Source organism: Canis lupus, chromosome 32 (assembly GCF_048164855.1).
Source record: "Canis lupus baileyi chromosome 32, mCanLup2.hap1, whole genome shotgun sequence".
NCBI classification, from domain to species: domain Eukaryota; kingdom Metazoa; phylum Chordata; class Mammalia; order Carnivora; family Canidae; genus Canis; species Canis lupus.
In genome coordinates, this window is record NC_132869.1 from 10546064 (window position 1) to 10572213 (window position 26150).

General features: G+C 41.2%; 1 protein-coding gene across 6 annotated transcripts in view; it reads left to right on the forward strand.

Annotated features, from left to right (window-relative positions):
* EIF2AK4 (eukaryotic translation initiation factor 2 alpha kinase 4) overlaps positions 1 to 26150 on the forward strand; it is a 102787-nt gene that overhangs the window by 10511 nt on the left and 66126 nt on the right. For 3 of the 6 annotated variants that reach the window (XR_012022959.1, XM_072809693.1, XM_072809691.1), the window contains exons 2-8: positions 4832 to 4944; positions 8991 to 9093; positions 12100 to 12252; positions 13981 to 14061; positions 15252 to 15400; positions 21614 to 21729; positions 25195 to 25352. Coding sequence is in view for 5 of the 6 variants with exons in the window: in XM_072809693.1 (XP_072665794.1) it covers positions 4832 to 4944; positions 8991 to 9093; positions 12100 to 12252; positions 13981 to 14061; positions 15252 to 15400; positions 21614 to 21729; positions 25195 to 25352 (873 nt within the window). In the remaining variant the exon portion in view is untranslated. Of the gene's footprint in view, positions 1 to 4831; positions 4945 to 8990; positions 9094 to 12099; positions 12253 to 13980; positions 14062 to 14360; positions 14381 to 15251; positions 15401 to 21613; positions 21730 to 25194; positions 25353 to 26150 lie in introns of those variants that run through there. The other 3 variants (XM_072809692.1, XM_072809694.1, XM_072809695.1) reach the window with 3 other exon arrangements.

The window sequence follows — 26150 nt, forward strand, 5'->3', positions numbered from 1 at the left end:
CTTTGTTCCTTCTTCCAAGTTACCATCACTGGGCTTATGCATCTCTTAAAGCTGCAACATTTATGCATCCAGGAATCTCTTCACTTTGCTTCAAAACTCCTTTCCTCGAAGGTTCTTTTGGTATGACCTGGGCTTGTTACTATTGTCACTTCTGCCCTGCTAGTGTTGATATGTTGTGGAAATAACTGGAATGCTAGACCTACACGGTTTTACATGGCTGGTCCAGCCCAGGAGTGGTGGCAGGCTGCTTACTACTTCTTTATTTTTTTTTTTAAAGATTTTATTTTATTTATTCATGAGAGACACAGAGAGAGAGGCAGAGACATAGGCAGAGGGAGAAGCAGGCTCCATGAAGGGAGCCTGATGTGGGACTCGATCCCAGGACTCCAGGATCACGACCTGAGCCAAAGCCGGATGCTTAACCACTGAGCCACCCAGGTGTCCCTTACTACTTCTTTAGACTCCAGTGTTCTGCTTACTGACGTTCCCCCTCATGGTCTCCAGACTGGCCTAGAGGCCTTCCCTGAGGCTTGTCAGCAATCCTTAACTGGATTCATTGTGTTTTATTAAGCATTCTCTTTAGTACAGAATATATTCAAAATATGTAATCCTCCAATAGGCCTCTTTTTTCTGAAGCTTGATCCTGTTCCCATGACTCTGGACATATAGTGAAGGGCTTTCTGTACCATTTCCCGTGAGAGCTGCTTACCTTCAGATGCGCTTTGCACTTCCCACATAAGGACAAAAGGGAATGTTAAACCAGATTTGCTGTCTTGCCACTGCAGGGATAACTCATTTCGTGTGGTGTATGTTATCTGTTACAAGTTCATTTCCATCCTGGGCCCAGGAAAGACCTATGCTTTGGTTTATATTCGTGGTTTCTACTTACATGGTTTGCTGATAATTTTAGGTCTACTTACATTTACATAATTCTTGCTCCTTGCAGCTATAGAGGACTGCTTTAACTTTGTTGCTTCAAAAACAAAAGATCTGCTATTAATTCCTGGGTGGTGTGCTTGCATTGTAACAGTTTGACTTAATCTTTTTCACATTGGGCTTATCTGGTCTTTAGGATTTTACTTGAAGAAAACCATCCGTATGGCGTTTCTCCTTATTTTCTTACCTTCTTCTTCCTTTTGCCTCTTTTAAACTCTCAGTCATTGTGGATTTTTTTTTTTTAAAGTTTTATTTATTCATGAGAGACAGAGACACAGGCAGAGGGAGAGGTAGGCTCCTGAATGGGAGCCCGATGTGGGACTTGATCCTGGGACCCTGGGATCACTCCCTGGGCCGAAGGCAGACACTCAGCCACTGAGCCACCCAGGCGCCCCTCATTGTGGATTTAGAACGGTATTCTCATTGTGTTTTTTTTTCTTTTAAGATTTATTTATTAGAGAGAGAGAGAAAGAGCATGAACGCCTGTGTACATGGGGAGGGGCAGAAAGAGGCAGAGAAATTTCTCAAGCATATTCTCTGCAGGGCTGTATCCCAGGACCCTGAGATCATGACCTGAGCTGAAATCAAGAATTGGTCACTCAATCCACTGAGCCACCCAGGTGCCCCATCATTGGTTGTTGTGAAAAAAAGTTTCCGCTGGTGGGCAATCAAGTGAGAAAATGAAAGGCAGAATAATTTATAAGTGAAGGTGTATTAGTATAAGATAATTTTTTTTAAGATTTTATTTATTTATGAGAGACACACACAGAGAGGCAGAGACATAAGCAGAGGGAGAAGCAGGATCCCTGCAGGGAGCCTGATGTGGGACTTGATCCCAGGACCCTGGGATCAGGACCTGAGCCAAAGGCAGATGCTCAACCACTGAGCCACCCCGGTGCCCCTCTTTGAACCTCTTTACATGCTCTTCCCTCCTCTGGAATGCTCTGTCTCTCTGGCTTGTCTCAGCTTAAGCACAGTGTATGCAGATAGGTCTTCCCGATGACCAAGTCCAAGTATGTTCCCTCACCCCCACTGCCACTCATTCTCTAATGAGGGAGATAGGACTTGATTTTTGTCCTCTTAGAGTCTCTGGCCAGGTCTGAGAATTAAAGTGACACAGGGAGAATAGCATACAGATTTTTACCTGCACATTGGAAACCCCATAGGGAAATGAAGACCCAAAGAAATGGCCAGGCCTAACTGTTTACATGGTGTGTTGAACAAAAAGAAGCAATTGTTGAAAAGTAGCTAACATATGGGGAGGCTGAGGGAAAGGTAAGGGTTATTATACCAAGTTCTGTTTGTACAGAATTGTCTTGGCCTCGGTGTTCTGTCTTTGATAAAAAGATTCTTTTGTTCATTCCAGTGTAGGAGTGCATCTTTCACATGGGTGTTTTATGTCCTGTTTTCAAGAAGGAAAGAGGAGGTCAGAAGGCCCTTTTTGCACCTTGTATTTTCAAGTACTCTTAACTCAAAATAATCCTTATAACAAAGTGGCATATTTTGTTGCGGCCAGTTCCATTACCCTTTGAGGCCGTCATGTCTTCTCTTTAGTAGCACTTTTTCTTTCTTCTTTCTTTCTTTCTTTCTTTCTTTCTTTCTTTCTTTCTTTCTTTCTTTCTTTCTTTTTCTTTCTTTCTCTTTCTTCTTTCTTTCTTTCTTTCTTTCTTTCTTTCTTTCTTTCTTTCTTTCTTTCTTTCTTTCTTTCTTTCTTTCTTTCTCTTTCTTGATTCTATTTATTTATTTGACAGAGAGAGACAGAGGACACACAAGCAGGGGGGGTGGCAGGCAGAGGGAGAGGGAAAAGCAGGCTCCCTGCCCAGCAAGAAGACTGACGCGGGGCTTGATCTCAGGACCAACCCGGGACCCTGGGATCATGACATGAGCCACTCAACTGACCAAGCCACTCAGGCGCACTTAGTAGCACTTTTTGAACTCAAACTTATGTGTTTATTGTTTGGACTGGAAGTTCCATGGCAGCTGGAACCACGTCTATTTTCTCACTTCACTGTGCTCACAGTTCCTGACAGCCCTGGGCCGTCACTGTGGGTATGAGGCATAAGCGTGAATGAGTGTGTGGAAGGCCTCTTGCTCATGGGACGTTTAACCACGTGCACAGAATTGTGCTTTCCTGGGGCCTTACCACGCTGCTTTGAGCAAGCATTAGGGTAAAGCCACTTGAAGACCGAGCTGATGTATTTTATATACATTGTTGATGAGAATTTTGTTTTTTGTATAATTCAGGGTACTGTGTGTTGTAAATATCTGTTAGAATTTAGTATTGCTCAGTATTTTTTTTTTTGCCACTAAAAAACTTTTTTAAAGATTTATTTACTTATTCATGAGAGACACAGAGAGAACGGCAGACACAGGCAGAGGGAGAAGCAGGCTTCCTGTGGGGAGCCTGATGTAGGACTCAATCCCAGGACCCCAGGATCACAACCTGAGAATTTTTGTCTTTTCCTTTTATGTGAAATGTAAAATAGTGTCACATTTCCCTTTTGGCTACCTGGATGTTCTAAGACAAAGTCAAGGCTCAGTCACAGCAGCTCAGGATGGGCACTCACTCAACAATGGAGTGGCTGATGAGGAAAACACAGGTTTGGGAGTCAAAGTTGGATCTGTGGGCAAGAAACTGAAACTTTTTTTTTTTTAAGATTATATTTATTTATTTGAGAGAGAGCGAGAGCGTGCGCAAGAGTGCACGAGCAGGGGGAGGGGCAGAGACAGAGGGAGAGGGAGAAGCAGGCTCCACGCTAAGCAGGGAGCCCGATGCTCCCAGGACTCTGGGATCATGACCAGAACCGAAGGCAGACACTTAACTGACTGAGCCACCCAGATGCCCCAAAACTGAAACTTTCTGAGCTTGAACTACTTTATCTGTAAAATAGCCACAGTACCCACCCTTGCAGAGCTGGTAAAATGCCTGGACCATGAGAGTAAATACTTCTCTCAGCCTCCCTTCTCTCATGATGTATAATATAGATTATAATATAAACTGTCTCAAGCCCCTTTTGGAAAAAGCATATTTGATAAATTGAAGAACAATAAATGGGGTATTTAATGTTTGGTGAAAAGCAGTTGAGTGAGAGCATATCCATATTTAGAAGAGGCATTAGATTTCCATGTTAAGGCTTTCACTTGTCATTGTCTCAGCATTCAAATTTCAACTGAAGTTTCCCCTGCTTAAAAGGCCCCTGACCCACCTGTCTGAAAATCTCCCTCAATGCTCTGTCCCATTACTCTGCCTGATTTTTTTTTTTTTTTACAGCACTCATTATGGAGAATATTCACTTTTCTTCTCATGCGTATTGGCTCGTTGGGCCCATGTCTGTCCAAATTGACCCCTGTACTCCTAGCCTCTAGAAGGGTACCTATGCATAATCATGTGATTTGTACTCTGTAATGTGTGAATGAATAGAAGCCCGTGGAAGGCGTTGCTTTACTCCTTAGATAACTTTGAAAAAGAAAATGCAGTCTCTGTGGTGCAGGTTTTGTTTTTAAACTGTGCTTTAGGAGAAGACCAAATACCTGTATAAAAATGAAATTACATGTAATATTTAAAAAGTAGAACATTCAAGCTAAGATGCTGTTTATCTTATTTATTTATTTATTTATTTATTATTAATTAATTAATTTATTTATTTATTCATTCATTCATTCATGAGAGACACAGAGAGAGAGAGAGGCAGAGACACAGGCAGAGGGAGAAGCAGGCTCCCTGCAGGAAGCCCAATGCGGGACTTGATCCTGGGACTCCAGGATCCCGCCTTGAGCCAAAGGCAGACAGATGCTCAACTGCTGAGCCACCCAGGAGTCCCTGCTCTTTATACTAATTACTAATAATTGGATCTTCAGCCAAGAAAAGGAAAAAGATTTTCTTCTGTTCTTCTAGGTCAACGAGCCCCCTGAAATCAACTTAGTTCTGTACCCTCAGGGCCTAACTGGTGAAGAAGTATACGTGCAAGTGGATTTGAGGGTTAAATGCCCACCAACCTACCCAGATGTGTGAGTACATTTATAAATACCTCCCATGTGATAGCACTTCTCTGTTTTGACAATATAGAAACAGATTGACATTAATGGTATTTTCTCTTTCCTGCCTCCATTCCACTTAAAATTTCATTTCCTATAACCTGTATTTCATTGAAACTACATCAACAGTAGGCATTTTCATGAATCTGTCTCATGTTAAGTCTGCTTATAGTTATAAAATAGTCACTTCAGATACTGATATTTACTCCATGACTAATTGTTTGCGTTCTCTAATGTGCTAATTTATGTTTAATTCCTCCTAAATTGGGAAGAGGAACAGTCTTAGAAGAAAAGGATAAAGGCATGAGGACTAGTAGAGTCCTTGTATTCTTAGTTGTGTCTTACTATTTTTTCTAGGGGGTGGGAGGGGCAGAAGGAGAGAATCCTTAAGGAGACTCCCCACCCAGTATAGAGCCTGACTTGGGGCTCAATCTCACAACCCTGAGATCAAGACCTGAACTGAGATCAAGACTTAATCGACTGAGCCACCCAGGTGCCCTTGTATACTTAGTGTTAAGCTATGGTTGGCATTAAGACTCAAAGTAGCTTTTTGGTGCTAATGGGAGTTTTATTTCCTAGAGGAAAAAGGAGATTTGAGTTACACTATTACCAGGGGCACTGCTGATGGGTCTCCATTGTGCAGGGCTGGCCCATGATGCATGGTGTGTGGCATCCCTAGCCCTAGCCAGTGATGTTAGGAGTGCTCTCCAAACTGAAACAACCATAAAACCCCACATATTTTCATATTCCCCCTTAAAGTGTACTGCCTCTGGATAAGAACCACTGGGAGAACAAAAGCATTGGCATTCAGTAGTCAAGTATTGTCTTTTTTTTTTTTTTAATTTTTAAGATTTTATTTATTTATTCATGAGAGACACAGAGAGAGAGAGAGAGAGAGAGGCAGAGAATACAGGCAGAGAGAAGTAGGCTCCATGCAAAGAGCCTGATGTGGGACTCGATCCTAGGTCTCCAGGATCACACCCCTGGCTGACGGTGGCGCTAAACCGCTAAGCCACCGGGACTGCTCAAGTATTGTCTTTTTTTTCTTTTTTCAAGTATTGTCTTTTCGAAGTATATGTATATCCCATGTAATCTTTCCTCAGACATTCCACGTGGAAAGGCAGATGGGCTTGAATGATACTTTGTCATTTGAGCTAATTGTGCAGGGAACCAGCAAAGAAAAGTGGCAAATAAAAGGAAGCTGTGCCTTATAGAGTGGGTGGGAAATCTATGGAATTTGTTATCCTTTTTTTTTAAGTATTATTTATTTATTTATTTATTCATGACAGAGAGAGAGAGAGAGGCAGAGACACAGGCAGAGGGAGAAGCAGGCTCCATGCAGGGAGCCTGACATGGGACTGGATCCCGGGTCTCCAGGATCACACCCTGGGCTGAAGGCGGCGCTAAACCGCTGAGCCACCTGGGCTGCCCTGGAATTTGTTATCCTAACAGCTGATAAAGAAGATGAAAATACAGATTGGCAAGATGAGTTTCTTTTTTTTTTTTAATTACAAAAAATTATATATATTTATTTGAGAGAGAGCACAAGTTGGGTGAAGGGCAGAGGGAGAATCAGACTCTCCGCTGGACAAGGAGCCCGATGAGATGTGGGGGCTCGATCCCAGGACTCTGGGATCATGACCTGAGCCAAAGGCAGATGCTTAACTGACTAACCCATCCAGGTGCCCCTTAAGATGAGTTTCTTGAATTTAGTGACCCTCCTTTGCCTCTAACACTGTGCTTAGAATAGATGTAGTAGGTATTGAGTATTTAATTAATGAATTGGTTAAAGGGTAATTAAATTTATGGAAGAAAAATAAGGCAGCACCTCTTTAGGTTTTATTCCCCCCGCCCCCCCCAAATAGATGGTATCTATCCTGACAGCTGGAGGTCTAGCAATTCAATCAAGTTTTGACACAAACTAGCCATTGTTACTGCAGATCTCCTGGGTTAAGGGCTCATTTCCACAAAATTTCAAATGCCAGTTGCACATACCAGTATTTTTGATCACCTGGCCAAGAATATGTGGGCTCCTGCAACCCCCTCCTCAGGTTTGATCGTGTGTTAAAATAGCTTCTAGAACTCAGGAAGGCACTTTACTTAAAATTACCAGCTTACTATAAAGGTAAACAAAGGACCAGCCAAATAAAGAGCTGCGAAGGGAAGGAATGTGGTAAGAGGGGTGGAGTTTCTCTGCCCTCCACGTTGACAGGTAACCCCTGGGGGCACAGTCATCCCTGGTTGTAAACCACTTTGCTGGAGGACCATTCTGATAAACCTTGATGTGTCCAATTGATAAAAATATTATAGGATGATTAAAAAAAAAACATGGAAATTATTGTAAAAAGCTACAAAGTAGACATTATAATATCAGCGTATAAAATTATAAATTTTGTGACAATGGCATATAGAGAAAGCTGGACAGTTTTTAGTTTAATTAGTATTTATTATAGGTGGATTTTTCATCATTCTGTTAATCTTGCTATATAATGACTACTAAATTAAAAATAAATTACGTAAGCTTGACTTGGAGGAGCATTCTTATTCTTTGAGATGACATGGTACAGGAAAACTTTCTTTTTCTGCAAAATAGTCCTTAATGCCTCTGAGAGTCCTGGGTTAGATGGACCATACACAGACTCAGGGCTGTATGGCATTTTTGTTATTTTTCTCATATATATAAATTTCTTTCTGTCAGATTTCCATCTATCCAAGTAGATCATGATTGCAGTAATCTACCACACCAAAGCATTGAGAGAATGTAGAGATGAGAATCATGAAGCCTTTTTGAAGTTAAAAATACCATCAGTTACTCAGAAATGCTTGGTAGGAAGTAGAGTCCTCATCTCTTCGGTAAAATTAAATGAAGCCTATTTGATGAATTGTTACTGGATATCTGTTGATTGGGAATCAAGGGGAACCTGAGGAGTGGCTGTGTACTTTGAATAGAGTGTTGAATGTCTGTTATGCTGGGCAGGGAGAACAGGAGCGTTCTCCGCATCTCTGTAATAGCAGAGTGTGCAGAGCACACCCAGGTAGATTCAGATATGAGTAAATGAGCAAGCATTTCCACCTCATTGACATCAGAAGGAGTGATGTGACACGGCACATGGTAGGAATGCTTGATGGATCACCGAGACTTCATTGTTTTTCTTTTCTTTAATATTTTATTTTATTTTATTTTATTTTTTTTAAAATTTTTATTTATTTATGATAGTCACACACACAGAGAGAGAGAGAGAGAGAGGCAGAGACATAGGCAGAGGGAGAAGCAGGCTCCATGCACCGGGAGCCCGACGTGGGATTCGATTCCCGGTCTCCAGGATCACGCCCTGGGCCAAAGGCAGGCGCCAAACCGCTGCGCCACCCAGGGATCCCTTTATTTTATTTTTTAAGATTTTATTTATTTATTCATGAGAGACCCAGAGAGAAAGGCAGAGACACAGGCAGAGGGAGAAGCAGGCTCCATGCAGGGAGCCCGATGCAGGGCTCCATCCCAGGACCCTGGGATCACAACCTGAGCCGAAGGCAGACGCTCAACCAATGAGCCACCCAGGTGCCCTATGGTTTTATTTTTAAGTAATCTCTATACCCGGAATGGGGTTGGAACCCACAACCCTGAGGAGAAGAAGAGTCACATGCCCTACTGACTGAGCTACCCTGGTGCCCCATCTGAGGCTTCACCAGGCCTGGTTGTACTTGTCTTGCTTTATGCTGGAGCACACAAGTAAGCCCAGGGTACTTGGACTGTAAGAGCTGGGTTAATTGTTGTGGGGCAAGCTGGGATCAGCCTAGTAAGTCTGGTAATTCTCCCCTATGGGCCACAGGTGACTCCCACATCAAGCACTGTGTCCACAGAGTTGCTGGGATACAGTTGCAGTCCTTTGAGATGAAGGAAGATTTTGTTGGGGCATAGTGGCCTATATGAAATCCCTGTGCTCATTGCTTGGATCTAGCAAATATTAATGCAAAGAGGTCATACTTTTTGGAGTAACTCTTTTTTTCTCTTTCTTTTCCAGAGTCCCTGAAATAGAGTTAAAGAATGCCAAAGGTCTATCAAATGAAAGTGTTCATTTGTTAAAATCCCACCTAGAGAAAGTGGCCAAAAAACATTGTGGAGAGGTAAGATACATTCAACTGGAGTTGTAAGAGGATGGTAGAAATCTCATCCCAGTCACCAGTGTTTGCCTTTCTGCTTTTTGTTAGGCTTGGAGGCTTTTCTGTGGCAGCTCAAACCCAATTTTGACTAGAATGGTTTGTTTCCTATTGATGTGTACAAAGGAGAACATTGTTAATGTACAGTTTTTATGAATGATGCATTGTAGAGTATCTATGGATGGTACCTTGGTTCTTCAGAATTTTTCTGAGAAGAGTCCATGTGAGTCCATTAAATAAATAAAAATCTTAAAAAAAAAAAAAAGGCAGGTGAACCTGGCCGTATGTTGGCACACTTTGGACTGGACATCCAAACCTGATTTTTTTTTTAAAGATTATTTATTAATTCTTGAGAGATGCAGAGGGAAAGGCAGAGACATTGGCAGTGAGAGAAATAGTTTCCCTGTGGGGAGCCTGATGTGGGACTGGATCACAGAACTCTAGGATTACGACCTGAGCTGAAGGCAGATGCTCAACCACTGAGCCACCCAGGTGCTCCCCTCGCATTCTCTCTTAAAAAGAAGAAGAAAAAAGTTGTTGTAAACATTTACCTATAGGTTTTTATGTGAGCATAATTTTTCCTTTTTCTGGGTTAAATGCCCAGGAGTGCAAGTTTCGATATATGAAAGCTGCATTTCAATTTTGTAAGCAGCTGTCAAAGTTTTCCAGATTGGCTGTACCACCTTACATTCCCACCAGCAATATGTGAGTGATGCGAGTTCTCTGCATCCTTGCCAGCGTTTGGTGTTATCACTTTTTTATTTCAGCTGTGTTCTAATAGGTGTTGTGATGGTTGATTTTATTTGTCAACCTCGCTAGACCACGGTACCCAGATATTTGGACAAACATTGTTCTAGATGTTTCTCTGAAGGTATTTTTTAGATGAGGTTAACATTTATTTATTTAAAAAAATTTTTTTGAGGTTAACATTTTATTTATTTAAAAGATTATTTATTTATGCAGAGAGCCTGACGTGGGACTCGATCCAGGGTCTCCAGGATCACGCCCTAGGCTGCAGGCGACGCTAAACTGCTGTGCCACCAGGGCTGCCCGAGGTTAACATTTTAATCAGTAGACTTTGAGTTAAGTAAATTACCCTCCGTAATATGGATGGGCCTCATCCAATTGCTTGAGGGCTTTAACTGAAAAAGACTGGCTTTTCTGGAAGCAGGTCAGATCATACCTGCTGGGTCTCCTGCCTGTTGCTACCCCACAACAGATTTTGGACTTTTCAGCCTCTATAATAATTAATACTAATAATATTAATAATATAATAATTGCATAAGTCAATTTCTTAAAATCAGTCTCTTGCTGTACACACCTGTGTGCACGTGTACACACACACATACACACACAGACACCCCATACTATTGGTTCTGCTTCTTTGGAAAATGCTGGCTAATACAGATATGTATCGTGAGGTGATAGTGGAATGTCTGTTATAAATAAATAGGTCAGGAGAAGCTTCTGATGAAGTCACATTTGAGTAGAGCACTGAGAGGAGCAGGACAAACAGCTGTATAGACATATAGGGAGAGAGGAATGAGAGCCAGTTTGGATAGTAGTTCTTATTTTCATCTAGTCTTTGTTCAGAAAATGCTAGTAATTTAAATTGATTGGCAAAAGAAAAACTCTCCACTGCTTGGCTCCTGTCCCCTTTCTGGTGTACAAGTGGTTTCTCTTTGATACAATAGAAACTGCCTACTTTCCCCAGCTTTTCTTAAAAGAGCTTTTCTTTTCATTTCTTTATTTTTTTTAACACTTTATTTATTTATTCATAAGACAGAGAGAGAGACAGAGACACAGGCAAAGGGAGAAACAGGCTCCATGCAAGGAGCCCGACGTGGGACTCGACCCCAGGGCTCCAGGATTACGTCCTGGGTGAGCCACCCAGGCGTCCCTAAAAGAGCTTTTCTTCGAAGAATATGCCTCTTAGACTCTAGATTAGTATTTGTCAACTGTAAAGTGAAGTATATCCAGTGAATGCCACAGCCTCTGTTATAATAATAATTTTAAAAAAATACATTACTTCCCCCAATAATAACTGGTGTCCTGACATTTACTCCTTGAGAGAAAGGTGAATGAACACCATGTGAACTAACTTTATATTGTGTACAGTGACTTTTATTACTAGTTATCACCCTTTTTTAAGTGCCTTAAGAAATAAGAATTTTTAAACTGCTCTACTGTAATTGAGGAAAAAGAAATGTCAGAGTGGTGGTCATCATCTGCAGAAAAAGCTTGACAGTCTTGACCTCTTTGGGGTTGGGACAGTGAATCAGTGTAGGGTCCCAGAAACCCTGGTTTTATGATTTTACCAGCCCAGATATGATTCATGACTCCTGGAGGTATAAGAAAGTGGCTCCTATGTTCACATAAACAATGTCTGAGAGGGGGATATTTTTTCTTCTGGTAGTATCCATGAATGCTTCCCTAAGTGGAAATGGAATGCTTTCTTAGTATTGATCAGCCTCCTACTGGCCGGTTACTAGCAGGGAGATGATGTGGCGTTTTAAGTATTTGCCTCCATACCCCAAAGAATGTTTTTAGCATGCTGTATAGACGGATGAAAGCCCTCATGCTGGCAGTGATCCTTCTGCTATTGTTCTGTAGACAGGTTCTCTAGCTGGGAAAGTACTTTATTTTTATGCATTGTTAAATATTTTATCAGATTTATTTGTACAGAAAAATTTTATCAGATTTATTATACAGAAAATGCCAATAAAGTTGAATAGGACTGTAAAAGAAAAGAAGCTTTTTATTTATCTAGATAGTGATTTGTCTTGATAGCAGCACAATGAGGTGAGCCTGGAAAAGCTTTTTCCTGCTGTGATTGCATCATACACCTAATTTAGAACGTGTCATATCAAAGTGACCATCATCGTTGTAAGTGGGCCCCTGATTGCCTGCATGCTTGGGTTCCATCTTCCCATTATTTGACCGTTTGTGGTTGATTTTTCTCTATGCATTAAGGTGATGATATTTGAACTGGCCGACCATGTGCAGTCATTTCTCAGCGAGCATAACAAGCCCCCTCCCAAGTCTTTCCATGAGGAAATGCTAGAAAGGCGGGCTCAGGAGGAGCAGCGGAGGCTGTTGGAGGCCAAGCAGAAGGTAGAGCAGGAGGTGAGAGCCTTGTCACTACTGATAACTGGGCCCAGATGACCGGGAGCTGCTATCAGTGTTTACTTCCATCTCTGCCTACACACTCATCTTTGTTTAGGCTGTGCTCAGCATTTGCTTCAAGAACTGGAGGTGTGAAAGAAAAAAAAAAAAACTGGAGATGTGTATGAGAGGAGCCCAAAGAGAAACAGAAATGTGACAAGTGGTTTCCTCCCCAACAAATATCTAGCTGCTTCTAGAACCCTCAGTCTAGTCCTGATCTTTAAAGAAAAGAAAAAAGTTCATTTAACCAAACTTCTTGTGGTCTTTCTGAGCTTGTAAAGCTGTGCAACAATTCACTGAGCTTTACAGGCTATTTTCTTCCCTCTTTTTTTTTTAATTAATTAATTAATTTTAAAGATTTTATTTATTCATGAAGAACAGAGAGAGAGAAAGAGGCAGAGACACAGGTAGAGGGAGACGCAGGCTTTATGCAGGGAGCCCAATGTGGGACTCGATCCCGAGACCCCAGAATCACGCCCTGAGCCAAGGGCAGACACTCAACCGCTGAGCCACCCAGGCGTCCCAGATGTTACTGTTCTTGCAGTTACTTCCAGGGTTTTGTTACTATGCTTTTCTTAGGTTCTTGCTCTTGGTTCTGCTTTTTCTCCCCCTTCATTTTGTTCATCTTGTGCTCATGTTATCACCTCTTTGTGGCTGCCATTCATTTGTTACTTCTCATCTCCTATTTAATTGTGTAGCCTTGTTATTCTATAGGGTTTAAAGTTCCATATTTTCATTGTTTCTAGGAAGGCACATTTTTATTAGTGACTATTTAGCGATCAATCTTGTTTTGGTATACTGTTTACCTTCAAGTTTTGAGTATTTTTTTCATTTTGTATTATTGCTAATGCAGTTTTTGGTGAGTCTCTTAATGGTTTTTATATCTACAACCTGGAATTTTAGGGGACTCATTAAAAAAAAAAACCAACATACTATTTTTCCCAACCTAAATTCAGTCCTACTTGAGCAATAGTTACGTGAGTCAAATGGATGGAAATTAGAAAATTTTATGTTGAGAAAAGTAGAGAAAATAGCAAAAAGTCCGTGGCATGCAGGGATGGTTCCTGAGCCACTGCCACCCCAGGTCCAGGCACCAGGGACAGCTCAGCCTGCTTGCACCAAGTTGGTCCCATGCTCTAGCAGAGAGCAGACACTAGTACATGTTCTCTACAGATAGGCAGATGTTAAAGAGGAGGGTCTGGGAATAACAGGGAGGCCCATGATGGTGCTGTAGTGAATGTTTCTCATGAAGAGTGGGGAGTCAGCACCCCTCCCCATACAGTCCTGAAACCTTACTAAAAGGAAGCAACAGTTGTATTAGAACAGATGAAACCGACATAACGACAGCTTGTTATAAGGTTCTGTGTATTCAGGCCTTTTAGGAAGGAGGGCTTGAATCATAGAAATGCAAAAGATGTTTTGGGGGGACGCCTGGGTGTCTCAGTGAGTTGGGTGTCTGACTCTTGATTTTGGCTCAGGTCATTCACTTGATTTTGGCGCAGGTCATACCCTTGCGATGGAGTGTATTTGTCATTCTCTCCCTCTGCTCCTCCCCCCTGCTCGTGCTCTTTCTCTCTCTCCCTTAAATAAAATCTTAAAAAGAAATGCAAAAGAGTTTTTGTGATTGTGGAATTTATATGTTGTCTGGGTTTCAGAGAATGGTATTTGATGCACTGTCATTCATTTCAGCAACGTGAAATCCTTCATGAGATTCAAAGAAGGAAAGAAGAGATAAAAGAAGAGAGAAAAAGAAAAGAAATGGCTAAGCAGGTATACTATCAATTGTACCACACTAAAATAGTCTACATTTTGTGAAATATAAAATGTTTCTATTTCCATTAATAATGTTTTCCTCTCCTGTGTTACTATCAGTAGTAAAGCTGGAAATGAAGCACTAAAAAAAAAAAAAAATCCCCCAAATATCACTCATTGTGTATTCCAGATTGCCCAAAATGGAAGCAAGATTTAGAGTTGTATGTTATTTGAAGATGACGCGGGCTGATGGAATGACAGTAGTTTATCAAAAAAAAATGAGTCAAGGGAGAGCAAAGATTGAAGCTTTGATAATTAACCCAGACTGGAATTCTTAGTATGTACTTGGAAAATACAACTATTTGTTCAACTGAAGAGTGAATGGAAATCATACAGATCCGCTGGAGATTGTATTCAGTAATGGAAAAGAAGGATCCAACAAGGCAGATTTAAAAAGCAGTGGTAGAAAAGGATGAAGTCCTTTTTCCTATATTTTTCTTGAGTCCAACACGGTCAACATAACAGTTACACATGTTTGGAGAACTCTAGAGAAAATTATACTCTTTTGTAGAATTATGGCATTTAACTCTAAGGGGTAATGGGTGGGTGTACATTGTGATGTCCAAGTAAGCAGCACCTGGCTTTAATTTAAAGCTTTGGTGTTTTTACTGCCAGCTCTTTGACCTTGACAGGTGACACTAAATGTGACTCATTTTCCTCATCCCTTAACATGAGACTGATGACTCCTCCCTTCCTTCTCATGTAGTAATTCCCACAGATAAATGTTCTGCCCTTTCTGAAAGTACAGAGCCATACATAAATGTAAGGTGATAGGACTGTTTCCATCAGCCCTGTCTTCCTCTGATCCCACCTGCCCACCAGCCACTTTATTCTCTCTTTGCATTCCTCTTCCTTGTCTTCTCCCTCTCTTGCTCTTCTTTCAACTTTTCACCCATCTTGTAAGATTCTAAGCATTTTCACTTAGAAAATTCACATTCTGGTGATATTATAACCTGGTCTTCAGTTCTTGAACCAATACACTCTGGACATTGAATTTTTAAAAGTTAAGTTCAACTTAATATTATTACACTTGAAAACATTCAGCTTAAATAAAATTTGCACTCTCTACTAAACTAATGACTATGTACCATGATTGTCTCCTATTTATGACTTGTATCTAAAGTCAATTTTACTTTTCTTTTTTCTAGGAGCGTTTGGAAATTGCTAGTTTGTCAAACCAAGATCAAAACTCTAGGAAAGACCCAGGAGGACACAGAATATCTGCCATTCTACATGGAGGCTCTCCTGACTTTGTAGGAAATGGTAAACATCGGACCAACTCCTCTGGAAGGTCTAGGTAAGTCCATGGGATTTCTGATTAGGAAAGATGAAGATTGTAGAAAAAACAACTTGTAGCAACATGTGATGGAATTTTCAAGTAATAGTTTTAGTAACTTTTTCAAAGGCTATAAATCTTAATAGTGTAAAAGAAGATTTTCATTTGTTCTAACTCAATCTGAGTATCCTTTTTTTAAATTTTAAGTTTTTTGTTTTTTTTTTTTAAGATTTTATTTATTCATGAGAGACACAGAGAGAGGGGCAAAGACTTAGGCAGAAGGAGAAGCAGGCTCTTCACAGGGAACCCAATGTGGGACTCAATCACAGATCCGGGATCACACCCAGAGCCGAAAGCAGATGCTCAACCGCTGAACCACCCAGGCGTCCCAGTCTGCAGCCTCTTTAACAGGGACAACTCTGATTTTCTTTTTCTGTGGGTTATAAGAAACCAGTAAAGCTTTATTTAACAAAAGGTTTCTGTTATTTAAAACAAAAGAACAGAAAACCAGGCACTATTCTAGTAGAACTTAAAGCCTTGATACTCAAGGGCCTGGCCTTTTCTTTTCTTTTATAAAGATTTTATTTTTAAGCAATCTTTGTATCCACTGTGGGGCCCTAGCTCACAACCCCAAGATCAAGAATTGCATGCTCCACCAACTGAGCCTGCCAGGTGCCCCAAGGGCCAGGCCTTTTAGCCCAGTTTTTCTCCGATGAGTCATTGCTTTTGTGGAAGAACTTCATTTTCTGTGTCTTTCAAGTTGTCCTTTTTCCCCCTTGAAGGAATGACTTTTTAAAGAAAATCAAATAACATAAAACTAAACATTTTCAAGTATATAATTCAGTGTCAAATTGCCTTTTGTGAAGTACAGACCCAGTCCTCCCTGATCCCTGTCTTCTTTCCAGGGGTGTTACACCTCATAACTGGGTACTTCGGACTTTTTAGGAGAAGCCAAAGTGGGAAGAAAAGTCTCTGTAAGGAGTTCATGGAAGAGAATCATTTCCCACAGATTCGCAGCCACCTTTTTTGCAGCTTACTAATGTGTAGCTTAGAGTCTAGGATGTATTACCTGTTTCCACCATCAAACAACATCAGGTCGTCTCCTAGCTTGTTTTCCCCTTTTTTTTTATAGCTTATTTATTTTTTTAAGATTTTATTTATTTATTCATGAGAGATACACACACAGAGAGAGAGAGAGAGAGAGAGGCAGAGACATAGCCAGAGGGAGAAGCAGGCTCCATGCAGGAAGCCTGATGCGGGTCTCGATCCTGGGACTCCAGGATCATGCCCTGAGCCAAAGGCAGACGCTCAATCAGTGAGCCACCCAAGTGTCCCCTAGCTTGTTTTCCTGATCCTCAAACCAGTTAATGTAACTGCTGGCTGTTCATCCTTATAGAGAACAGATTCCGAAAGGTATAAGACATGGGATTCCCTGCACTCTCCCCAAAAAACTAGGGAACCACTGAAGTATATAAAGGACGTTGGTAGGAAAGGAGCGAATCCTTTTCTTTTTTCTTTTTTTAAAGATTTTATTTATTCATGAGAGACACAGAGAGAGAGGGGGGCAGAGACACAGGCAGAGGGAGAAGCAGGCTCCACGCAGGGAGCCCCACGTGGGACTCCATCCCAAGTCTCCAGGATCAGGCCCTGGGCTGAAGGTGGCGCTAAACCACTGAGCCACCAGGGCTGCCCAAAAGGAGTGAATCCTTGATAAATATTTCCAAACTTGTGATTCTCCATTGATCACTGTTTCTCTACTTGGTTCCTTGGAGGCATAGACTAGTTCACCTCAACTTAAGCAGTGTCGAGAATTCTTACTTTCTGTCCTCAGTACTTCCCTGAGTTTGAAACTAAGGGATGAAGAGCTAGTTTTCTGTGGCATCTTGATGAATTAGACAGGAAGTTGAGGATATCTTCCATGTTTCAGGTGAGATTCTCCTTTTTTCATATCCTGGTCCAACCAACTACCCTATCAGTCATGTTGGCAGAACAGTCTTTTGGATGAGAGCCCAATTCTTAAGTCCCCCTTTGACAGATTGCCACCTCTCTTCTTGCTACTTGGCTTTTAAAAAAAAACACCTTTTCGGGGCACCTGGGTGGCACGGTTGGTTAAGTGTCTCTAACTCTTGGTTTCGGCTCAGGTAGTGATCTCAGGTTCTTGGGATTGAGCCTCACGTTGGGTCCTGTACTTAATGTGGAGTCTGTTGGAGATCATCTCCCTCTCCTTCTGCTCTCCCCATGCTTGCACTCACTCTTTCTCTCTCTCTCTAAAATAAATAAAATCTTTAAAAAAAATTCACCTTTTCTTGTTTTTAGGCATCAAGCTCCTAGGCACCTAATTTAGTTTTCTAAAATTGAATTATCTCTAATTCTCTGTCCCTTAGAAGATGTAGTTAATAATATTTGGCAGTTTTGTTTAAAACATCCTTTATCTTTGCATAACACAGCTACTTGGAAAAACTGATTGCATGGGTGATATTCCTAATAATATTGTAATCCCCTGTGAACATTCTGTATTCTCAAATAGACCCTTGATGATGAGACCACTGTTAATGCTTCTAAATTACATTTGTTTGCATTGGGATAGCTATTTTTTTTTTCTTTATTTCCTTTTTTGGAGCTGGAGTGGGAGAAGGAGAGAGAGAATCTTTTTTTATTTTTAAAGATTTTATTTATTCATGAGAGACAGACACAGAGAGAGAGAGAGGAGGGCAGAGACACAGGCAGAGGGAGAAGCAGGGTTCATGCAAGGAGCCCGACGTGGGACTTGATCCTGAGTCTCCAGGATCAAGCCCTAGGCTGAGGGTGGTGCTAAACTGCTGAGCCACCCAGGCTGCCCCAAGAGAGAGAATCTTAAGCAGGCGCCACACCCAGTGCAGAGTCCAGTGGAGCCCAACGTGGGGCTTGATCTCACAACCCTGAGATCATGAACTGAGCCAAAATCAAAGTCCAGTGCCTAACTGACTGAGCCACCCAGGTGTCCCAGGGATGGTTATTTCTGATGCAGTTCAGAAGCTGTTTTACTCATAAATGAATTAGGTTCCTAAAGGTTGTTCTAAACTCAATTTTGGATGAGTCTAAAATAGACAATATGAGCACCCAATATATATACATCTCTTGGGTGAAAATAGGAAACATCAGTGGCACTGCCTTTTGCCTCTATTCCTTCTCAGACTTTATGAGATTTGCTTTTTATCCTTCAGAATGATTACCACTGTTATACATTCTATTCTATTTATACCACTTTTGTTGTTTTCTTGACACTTAAACTTTTAAAAGTCTCAATATTTCATTTATTTCACTCCTAATGATTCATCTTTTCCCTCTAAAACTTTTTTTTTTAATATTTTATTTATTTATTCATTAGAGACACACAGAGAGAGGCAGAGACACAGGCAGAGGGAGAAGCAGGCTCCATGCAGGGAGCCTGATGTGGGACTCGATCCCAGGACTCCAGGATCATGCCCTGAGCCAAAGGCAGATGCCTAACCGCTGAGCCACCCAGGCATCCCTCACACTAAAACTCTTAACATTCTCATTGTTTGTACTTAACAGTCATGATAAAGTGATTAATATTCTAAAACACTTTTATTTTTTTTAAAAGATTTTATTTATTCATGAGAGACAGAGAGAGAGGCAGAGACCTAGGCAGAGGGAAAAGCAGGCTCCCCACAGGAAGCCCAATTCAGAATTCGATCCCAGGACTCTGGGATCACGGCCTGAGCCGAAAACAGATGCTCAAACATTGAGCCACCTAGGCATCCCTAAAACCCCTGTAAACCGAGCAGTGACACACTATAAATAACATAAAGATGACATAAGCTAAAATATCTATTAGCACCATCTTTTGGAAGGAGCAGAATGGATGTAGAGATGAATAATTTATGTTAATAAGCCTACCATATCATTTTAACCTTTGCTTTTATGTTTTTCTCCGTAAGTTTCAGGGTGCCTTTGGTTTCAGAAAAAACTTTATTTTTTATTTTATTTTATTTTATTTTTTTAAAAGATTTTATTTATTTATTCATGAGAGACAGAGAGAGAGAGAGAGGCAGAGACAGGTAGAGGGAGAAGCAGGCTCCATGCAGGGAGCCCGACATGGGACTTGATCCTGGGGCCCCAGGATCACACCCTGGGCTGAAGGCGGCACTAAACCACTGAGCCAGCCACCTGGGCTGCCCAACAAAAAACTTTACAAGTAGAAATTTAAACAGAACTACAGTATATTAGTCCTTCCCTGGTGTTTCAAATATGTAGACACGTGTGGTATGAGACAGTCAAATCATAATGGTTCTTGTCAGCAGTGTGGAAGAGGCTTGGGAGAGGGGAAGACGCTTAGGACTGGAGGTGGAGAGACCAGTTAATAATGGAGTATCACACGTGTCCAGGAGAAAGTTGGCAATGACCCAAATGGGGCAAGGGGAATTGGAGAGGAGAGGGTGGTGCTTGGGGGGTTAACTACACATAGGAGATCTAGTTGCTCAGGGAGGCTTGTGTGTTTCTGACTAGAGACAGAATGGATGACAGTGCCACCAACCAAAAGAAAAGAACCAAGGGGAAAAACCAGATTGAGAGTGGATAGGTTGGTGATGGTGATTTTACTGACATTGCAGTGGCATGAAGAGTAAAGAGAAGGCACAGAGGTGGAGACAAGCAAGTACAGAAGTTTGAAAATGAAAAGCAAGAGGAGGTGGGAGCACAAGATTGAGGAAGGGGAGTGTGCACCTGGGAGAGAGCCATAGTCTGAGGGGCGAACCAATGGAGGGTCAGACTGAATGTACAGGAGACGGGGACTAGCTCATGGACCCAGATCTCAGAGGAGACTGTTGGGAATGGAACAGTGGACTGGATTGCCATCCTCCTTCAGTCTGGGCAAAAGAAAGAATGGTACAGATGTCAAGAAATGTTACAGGCAGAACCGTAGAAGTGTGGGCTTCACTCTCCAGTGCTTCATGTTCTGAGCGAAAGTAGAAGGCAAGATCATGCTTAGTGAGGCTGCTTTCCAGAGATCAGTCCCTGTGGCTTATCAAAACCTTTCGTACAGGTGTCCAGACCTGACTGTCAGCTCTCTCCGTATCCCTCTTCCCTGTAACCTCTGCCAATTTATTCATTTATATTATAATTATATTTATAATTCCCTGATTATTTTTGCATTATCATCTAGCTTCCCAGATCTTCTAACTCAGACAAAAAGCAAAAAATGAGGAAGAAGGGAGGACAGGGTAGGTTCTGAGCGTTGGGGAGAAGTCATAAAGGAGATTAGCAGAGCATATCTACCAAACACAAGACAACGAATGGGAACATACAATGTTTGGGGCTCAGCTGAAGACTAGGCATTTGTAGTGCTCCACATCCCCATCTGTAGCTTTCTCCAGACGTGCAGGTGCATGGGGATCCAGAGATATGGGATTGCCATGGGACCCAGCTAAATCACTGCCGTAGAACATCTGTGATGATGGAAATGTTTCCCTATCAGTGCTGTCCAGCAGGGTAGCCACCTAGTTACTTGTGGCTATTGAGTACTGAAATTTGGCTACTGCTGTTAAAGAGGTGATTTTTTTTTTTTTTAAGATTTTATTTATTTATTCACGAGAGACACACAGAGAGAGGCAGAGACACAGGCAAAGGGAGAAGCAGCCTGATATGGGCCGTGGGGAGCCTGATATGGGACTCGATCCCAGGACCTGAGCCAAAGGCAGACAACCACTGAGCCATCCAGGTGCCCCAAAGAGCTGAATTTTTTTTTTAAAGATTTTATTTATGTATTCATGAGACAGAGAGAGAGAGAGAGAGGCAGAGGCAGAGACACAGGCAGAGGGAGAAGCAGGCTCCATGCAGGGAGCCCGATGTGGGACTCTGTCCCGGGTCTCCAGGATCATGCCCTGGGCTAAAGGTGGCGCTAAACCACTGAGCCACCCAGGCTGCTCAGAACTGAATTTTTAATTTCATTTTGATTAAATCTAAATAGCCACATGTGGCTAGTGGCTACCCTGTTGGACAGCACAGACGTAGATTTAGGGATCTGTAGAGTTCATATGGAGAGGACCTCAATAGAGTGGGGTGCTACTGATCCCATTAGCACTTGAACTCAGTTCCTAGTGGAGATAGATATTAGACAGTGAATGGGGTAGTAAACAGGAGAAAACAGAGGGGCAAGAATTTCCTGTGTTAATCTTTTTGTGTGTGTATGTGTTAATCTTAAAAAAAAAATCATTGTCTAAATTTGTTTTGAAGGCGAGAACGTCAGTATTCTCTGTGTAGTAGTGAAGATTCTTCTGGCTCTTGTGAAGTCCTGTATTTCTCTATGGGTAGCCCTGATCAGCTCATGGTTTACAAAGGGAGGTGCATTGGTGAGTAAATTCGCTAAATTGATTTAAATTATTCTAGCGACAAAAGTTAATCATGGAAGGATGGGGTGGAACGGACACTGCATTGTCTGAAGCAGTGTGGTCCAGGGAAGGCTATCAACTCAGTAAGTCATTCTAGTTCCTGTTAGCTAATGACCAGAAAGAGAAAGTGCTTAGGTTTCCCCTTCCGTAAAATGGAAATTAAAACCTAAGCTCTTGGAAGTATTGTTAGCTTAAAGATCATTTAACATTTGTCATTATTATAATTCGTCAAGCTTTTTGAAACCAAAATGGTCGAAAATAAGAATCGCTAGGATTTTGCATCATGTGTATCAATTGCTGATAAAATATGTTTAATAAAATGACCAAGTGTAATTTTCTAAAGTTGATACCCATCTCAATAGCATTTTCCTGCTTGGCATTGCTGGCCAGGAAAACCAGCTTATTTATTTTCCATCTGTCTTACTTAGCAATTTTGTCTACTAAGGGCTCTTTAGAATAAAGCTGGTTTAGCAATTTGTGATTTAGATTGTTTATGTTAAAGTCAAGTTTTCATTATTTACTTTTTGGCATAAGTGTACATCTTTTATCAGCCATTCAGATACAGCCACTACTTGGTGTAGGGGTCACTTGCATGTAGTGATTTTGACAATTTAATTTTCAATCGCATGAATATTCTTACCAAAGCTAACAGCCAAATTATCTATATGAATTTACTTTCTTTTTTTTAAAATATACTTTATTCATTTATTCATGAGAGACACACAGAGAGAGAGGCAGAGACGCAGGCAGAGGGAGAAGCAGGGCTCCATCCAGGGAGCCCAATGTGGGACTCGATCCCGGGTCTCCAGGGTCATGGCCTGGGCTGAAGGGAGGCGCTAAACCGCTGGGCCACCCGGGCGTCCCTGAATTTACTTTCTTTTGGTGTCTTTTTCCTATGCCCTTTAAGGAGGGCAAATTAGCAGGGGAGTTACCAGGAGCAAGCAGCAGATAAAAGGGAGAACAAACCAGATATCTGAATAGTCTATGAACTGAACACTTAACCTTGGCTATCAGAAAGCAGCCTGAACTGTACAAGACCATGTGTACACAGAGTGTGCCCTATTCAGACAAAGCAACCATTTAAGCAGGTTCATGACCTTGGACCTGAGACTGTCCTTGACTTAGAGGCATTTCAGGCTCCCAAACTTAACATAAAACTCACTGCTTTCAATAATATGGAGAAACCAGGAAGGCAAATTAATCCAGATGCTTATTACCTTCGCTTAGTTTCTAATTCTCACTGGTACACATTAGACCAATTTACCTTAGTTAATGCCCTCATTAGGGGACACATTTGTAGTCAACATTTTTTAATAAAACCGTCATGTAAATTATTTATTAGCTTTCTCACAACAGGTCTGATTTTTAAAATATGTCCTGATTTTCTAGGAAATGTTTTATAAAAGCTGAACTAATTAACATTAGTTTTTCCACTTAAAGCTGTTAGAAGCAGAGAAAGCTGATGGATAAAGCACTATGGAGACCGTCTGTACAAATAATCATTAACACTTAATAGAGTTGCAGTCAGAAATCTTCTGGTAACATAATTCCTTCAGCCTCATTGCAATGTGTTCTTTTGTCCCTTTTATTATCCCCATCATGAAAAAGTGACAAGAGGGTGGTGATAAAAAAATCACAATACAGAAAAACCCCTCCAGCCAGCAATTAGGAGATACCCACTGGGTTCCAATTGAGGAGATACATATTGCGAGATATTGTACTTTATGACGCACACATTTAATTAGGCTTTATGTAAATCACATCACATTCCATCCCATATTAAAATCATGTCTCTCCCAGGGTGTACTGCTTAAACCCCACGTTCCACAGGTTGCTTCCTTAGGTTGAAATATATTCATACATCAAGGAATATGTTTTTTTTGCCTTAGGCTCAGAATGTCAGGAGTTGCTTATAACTAGCATAACTGATCATTTTAATTAAAATTTCTTAAGTTGCCAGCATTTCTTTTTTTTTTTTTAAGTTGCCAGCATTTCTAATGAGGTTAAAAACTGCTTCTCTGTTAAAAAGTCTAGGTGAGCTAGTTCAGACACACTTCTCTAAAGTAGGTATTTTTTTTTAAGATTTTGTTTATTCATGAGAGACACACACACACACACACAGAGAGGCAGAGACACAGGCAGAGGGAGAAGCAGGTTCCACACAGGGAGCCCAGCAGGGGACTCTATCCCCCGTCTCCAGGTTCACGCCCTGGGCTGCAGGTGGCGCTAAACTGCTGTGCCACTGGGGCTGCCCTCTCTAAAGTAATTTTGCTAAGACTACTTTGTCTTATAAATACAGGTTACCTTGCATTTTTAAATGGAAAAAATAAGTACATCATTTCTTTGGAACTGTTTTTTTTTCATTATGAAGACAATGTAGCATCATGGAAAACTATCTTTTTTTTTTTTTTTTTGAAAACTATCATTTATGTACTAAGGGAAAAAGACAAAATACTATATATCAGTGGTTTTCAGTTGGGAGTAGTTTTGTCCCCTGTGGGACATTTGTGGACCTATTTTCAATGGTTAAGACTAGGGTAGGGGTGCTACTGGCATCTAGTGGGTAGAGGCCAGGGATGCTGCTAAACACCTTGCAGTACACAAGTCCCCCCTTTTCAGCAAAAGAGTTAGTCTAAAATGTCCTGGTGTCAAGGGTAAGAAACCCTGTTATATATGCTATGATTTGGTAAATTAGAAAAAAAGTAGAGGGAAGTGGAAGAGAAAATGGTGATATTGTGGGTGGTACTTTTCTTCATTTCCAATTTTTTGGTAATTTTCTATCACAGTCTTTAATAAAAATTGGTGTTATAGAAATTTCACTCCTCCAGATATGAGTGGAAACCATATACCTATTATTAAATAAATATGTCTGTCTTTCTAGCTTCAAATTTAAACTCATTTCTGGTTCCTTCCCCCAAAACCAGTGGCCAGTTTATATTTGTTGCATATACTCGCATTTTATAAGATCATTGATATATTGAAGTTTCGAAATTGTTAAAACTTGTTTTTCCTATGCACAGTAATCTACCTTGGTGGAGTAATCTCAGTGGACTGCGCCTATTTCCAAATTCCTTTCATCACATTAGTTGGTCATTAGTCACATGAGGGTAGGCATGGTCATCAGAAGTGAACCGGTCATGAAAGTCATGTTGTGAATAATGGCTAGTAGAGGATAACACTGATCTGATGCTAAAATCTTATAGTCAATTATTGTCCATTTGTAAAAATTAATATTTAAGAGTTCAGAGTATGTTGTGAAATATTAAAAATTTGATTACAACAGAGTGTATATTATATGAAATCATTTTTTATAGTTTGCATGTGGTATCCACTGTTGAATGCATGAATGAAGATATAGCCCCTCTTTCTTGACCCCAGCAGAAAGTAGACCAGTGAGATTTCATCATATTTTCTTTCAATGTGCAGGCAGTGATGAGCAGCTTGGAAAATTAGTTTATAATGCTTTGGAAACGGCCACTGGCAACTTTGTGTCATTACATGAGTGGGTCCTTCGGTGGCAGAAAAAAATGGGCCCGTTCCTTACCAGTCAAGAGAAGGAGAAGATTGATAAGTGCAAAAAGCAGGTGGGCATCCCAGGGGCCCCCTGAGCAGAGGCCTCTCCCCTCTACCCCCTACCCCCCATGCCCAACTTGATGAGGTAGCAGAACAAAAGAGCTGGGCTTTTAACTGGAGGTGATGGTGGGGGACCTGCTTCTTTTCCAGAGTTTTCTCAGCCCCTTGTTGCCCCTTTCACCACACTCAGAACATGGTTATGACTTGTACGGCTTTTTCCTATACTCTTTTTCTGCCTTTCTGAGGGCATTAATAACCATCTCCAGCTGGAGCTAAATAATACTTCATTCTTGTGCTTTCTGCAATCTTTTTTTTAAGATTTTATTTATTTATTCATGAGAGACACACAGAGAGAGGCAGAGACACAGGCAGAGGGAGAAGCAGGCTCCATTCAGGGAGCCTGATGCGGGACTTGATACCGGGTCTCCAGGATCGCGCCCTGGGCCGAAGGCAGACACTCAACCACTGAGTCACCCAGGTGTCCCTCTGCAATCTTTTGAAGTCTTTGCAGCAGATCTGAATTTTAGGGGACTGGACAATTTTAACATTAGTTTATAATGCTGAATTTAAGGAGAATATTTAACATTGCATGTCACACAGTTACATAATAATGAGATCACAAACAGTAGGAAAGCATTATGTTTAGAAATATGTATTTCTGGTAGAAAAACTGGAAGTAAATATACTGAAATTGAAACGGTTTTTGTAGGATCCCTCGGTGGCTCAGTTGCTTAGCACCTGCCTTTGGCCCAGGGCATGATCCTGGAGTCCTGGGATCAAGTCCCACATAGGGCTCCCTGCAGGGACCC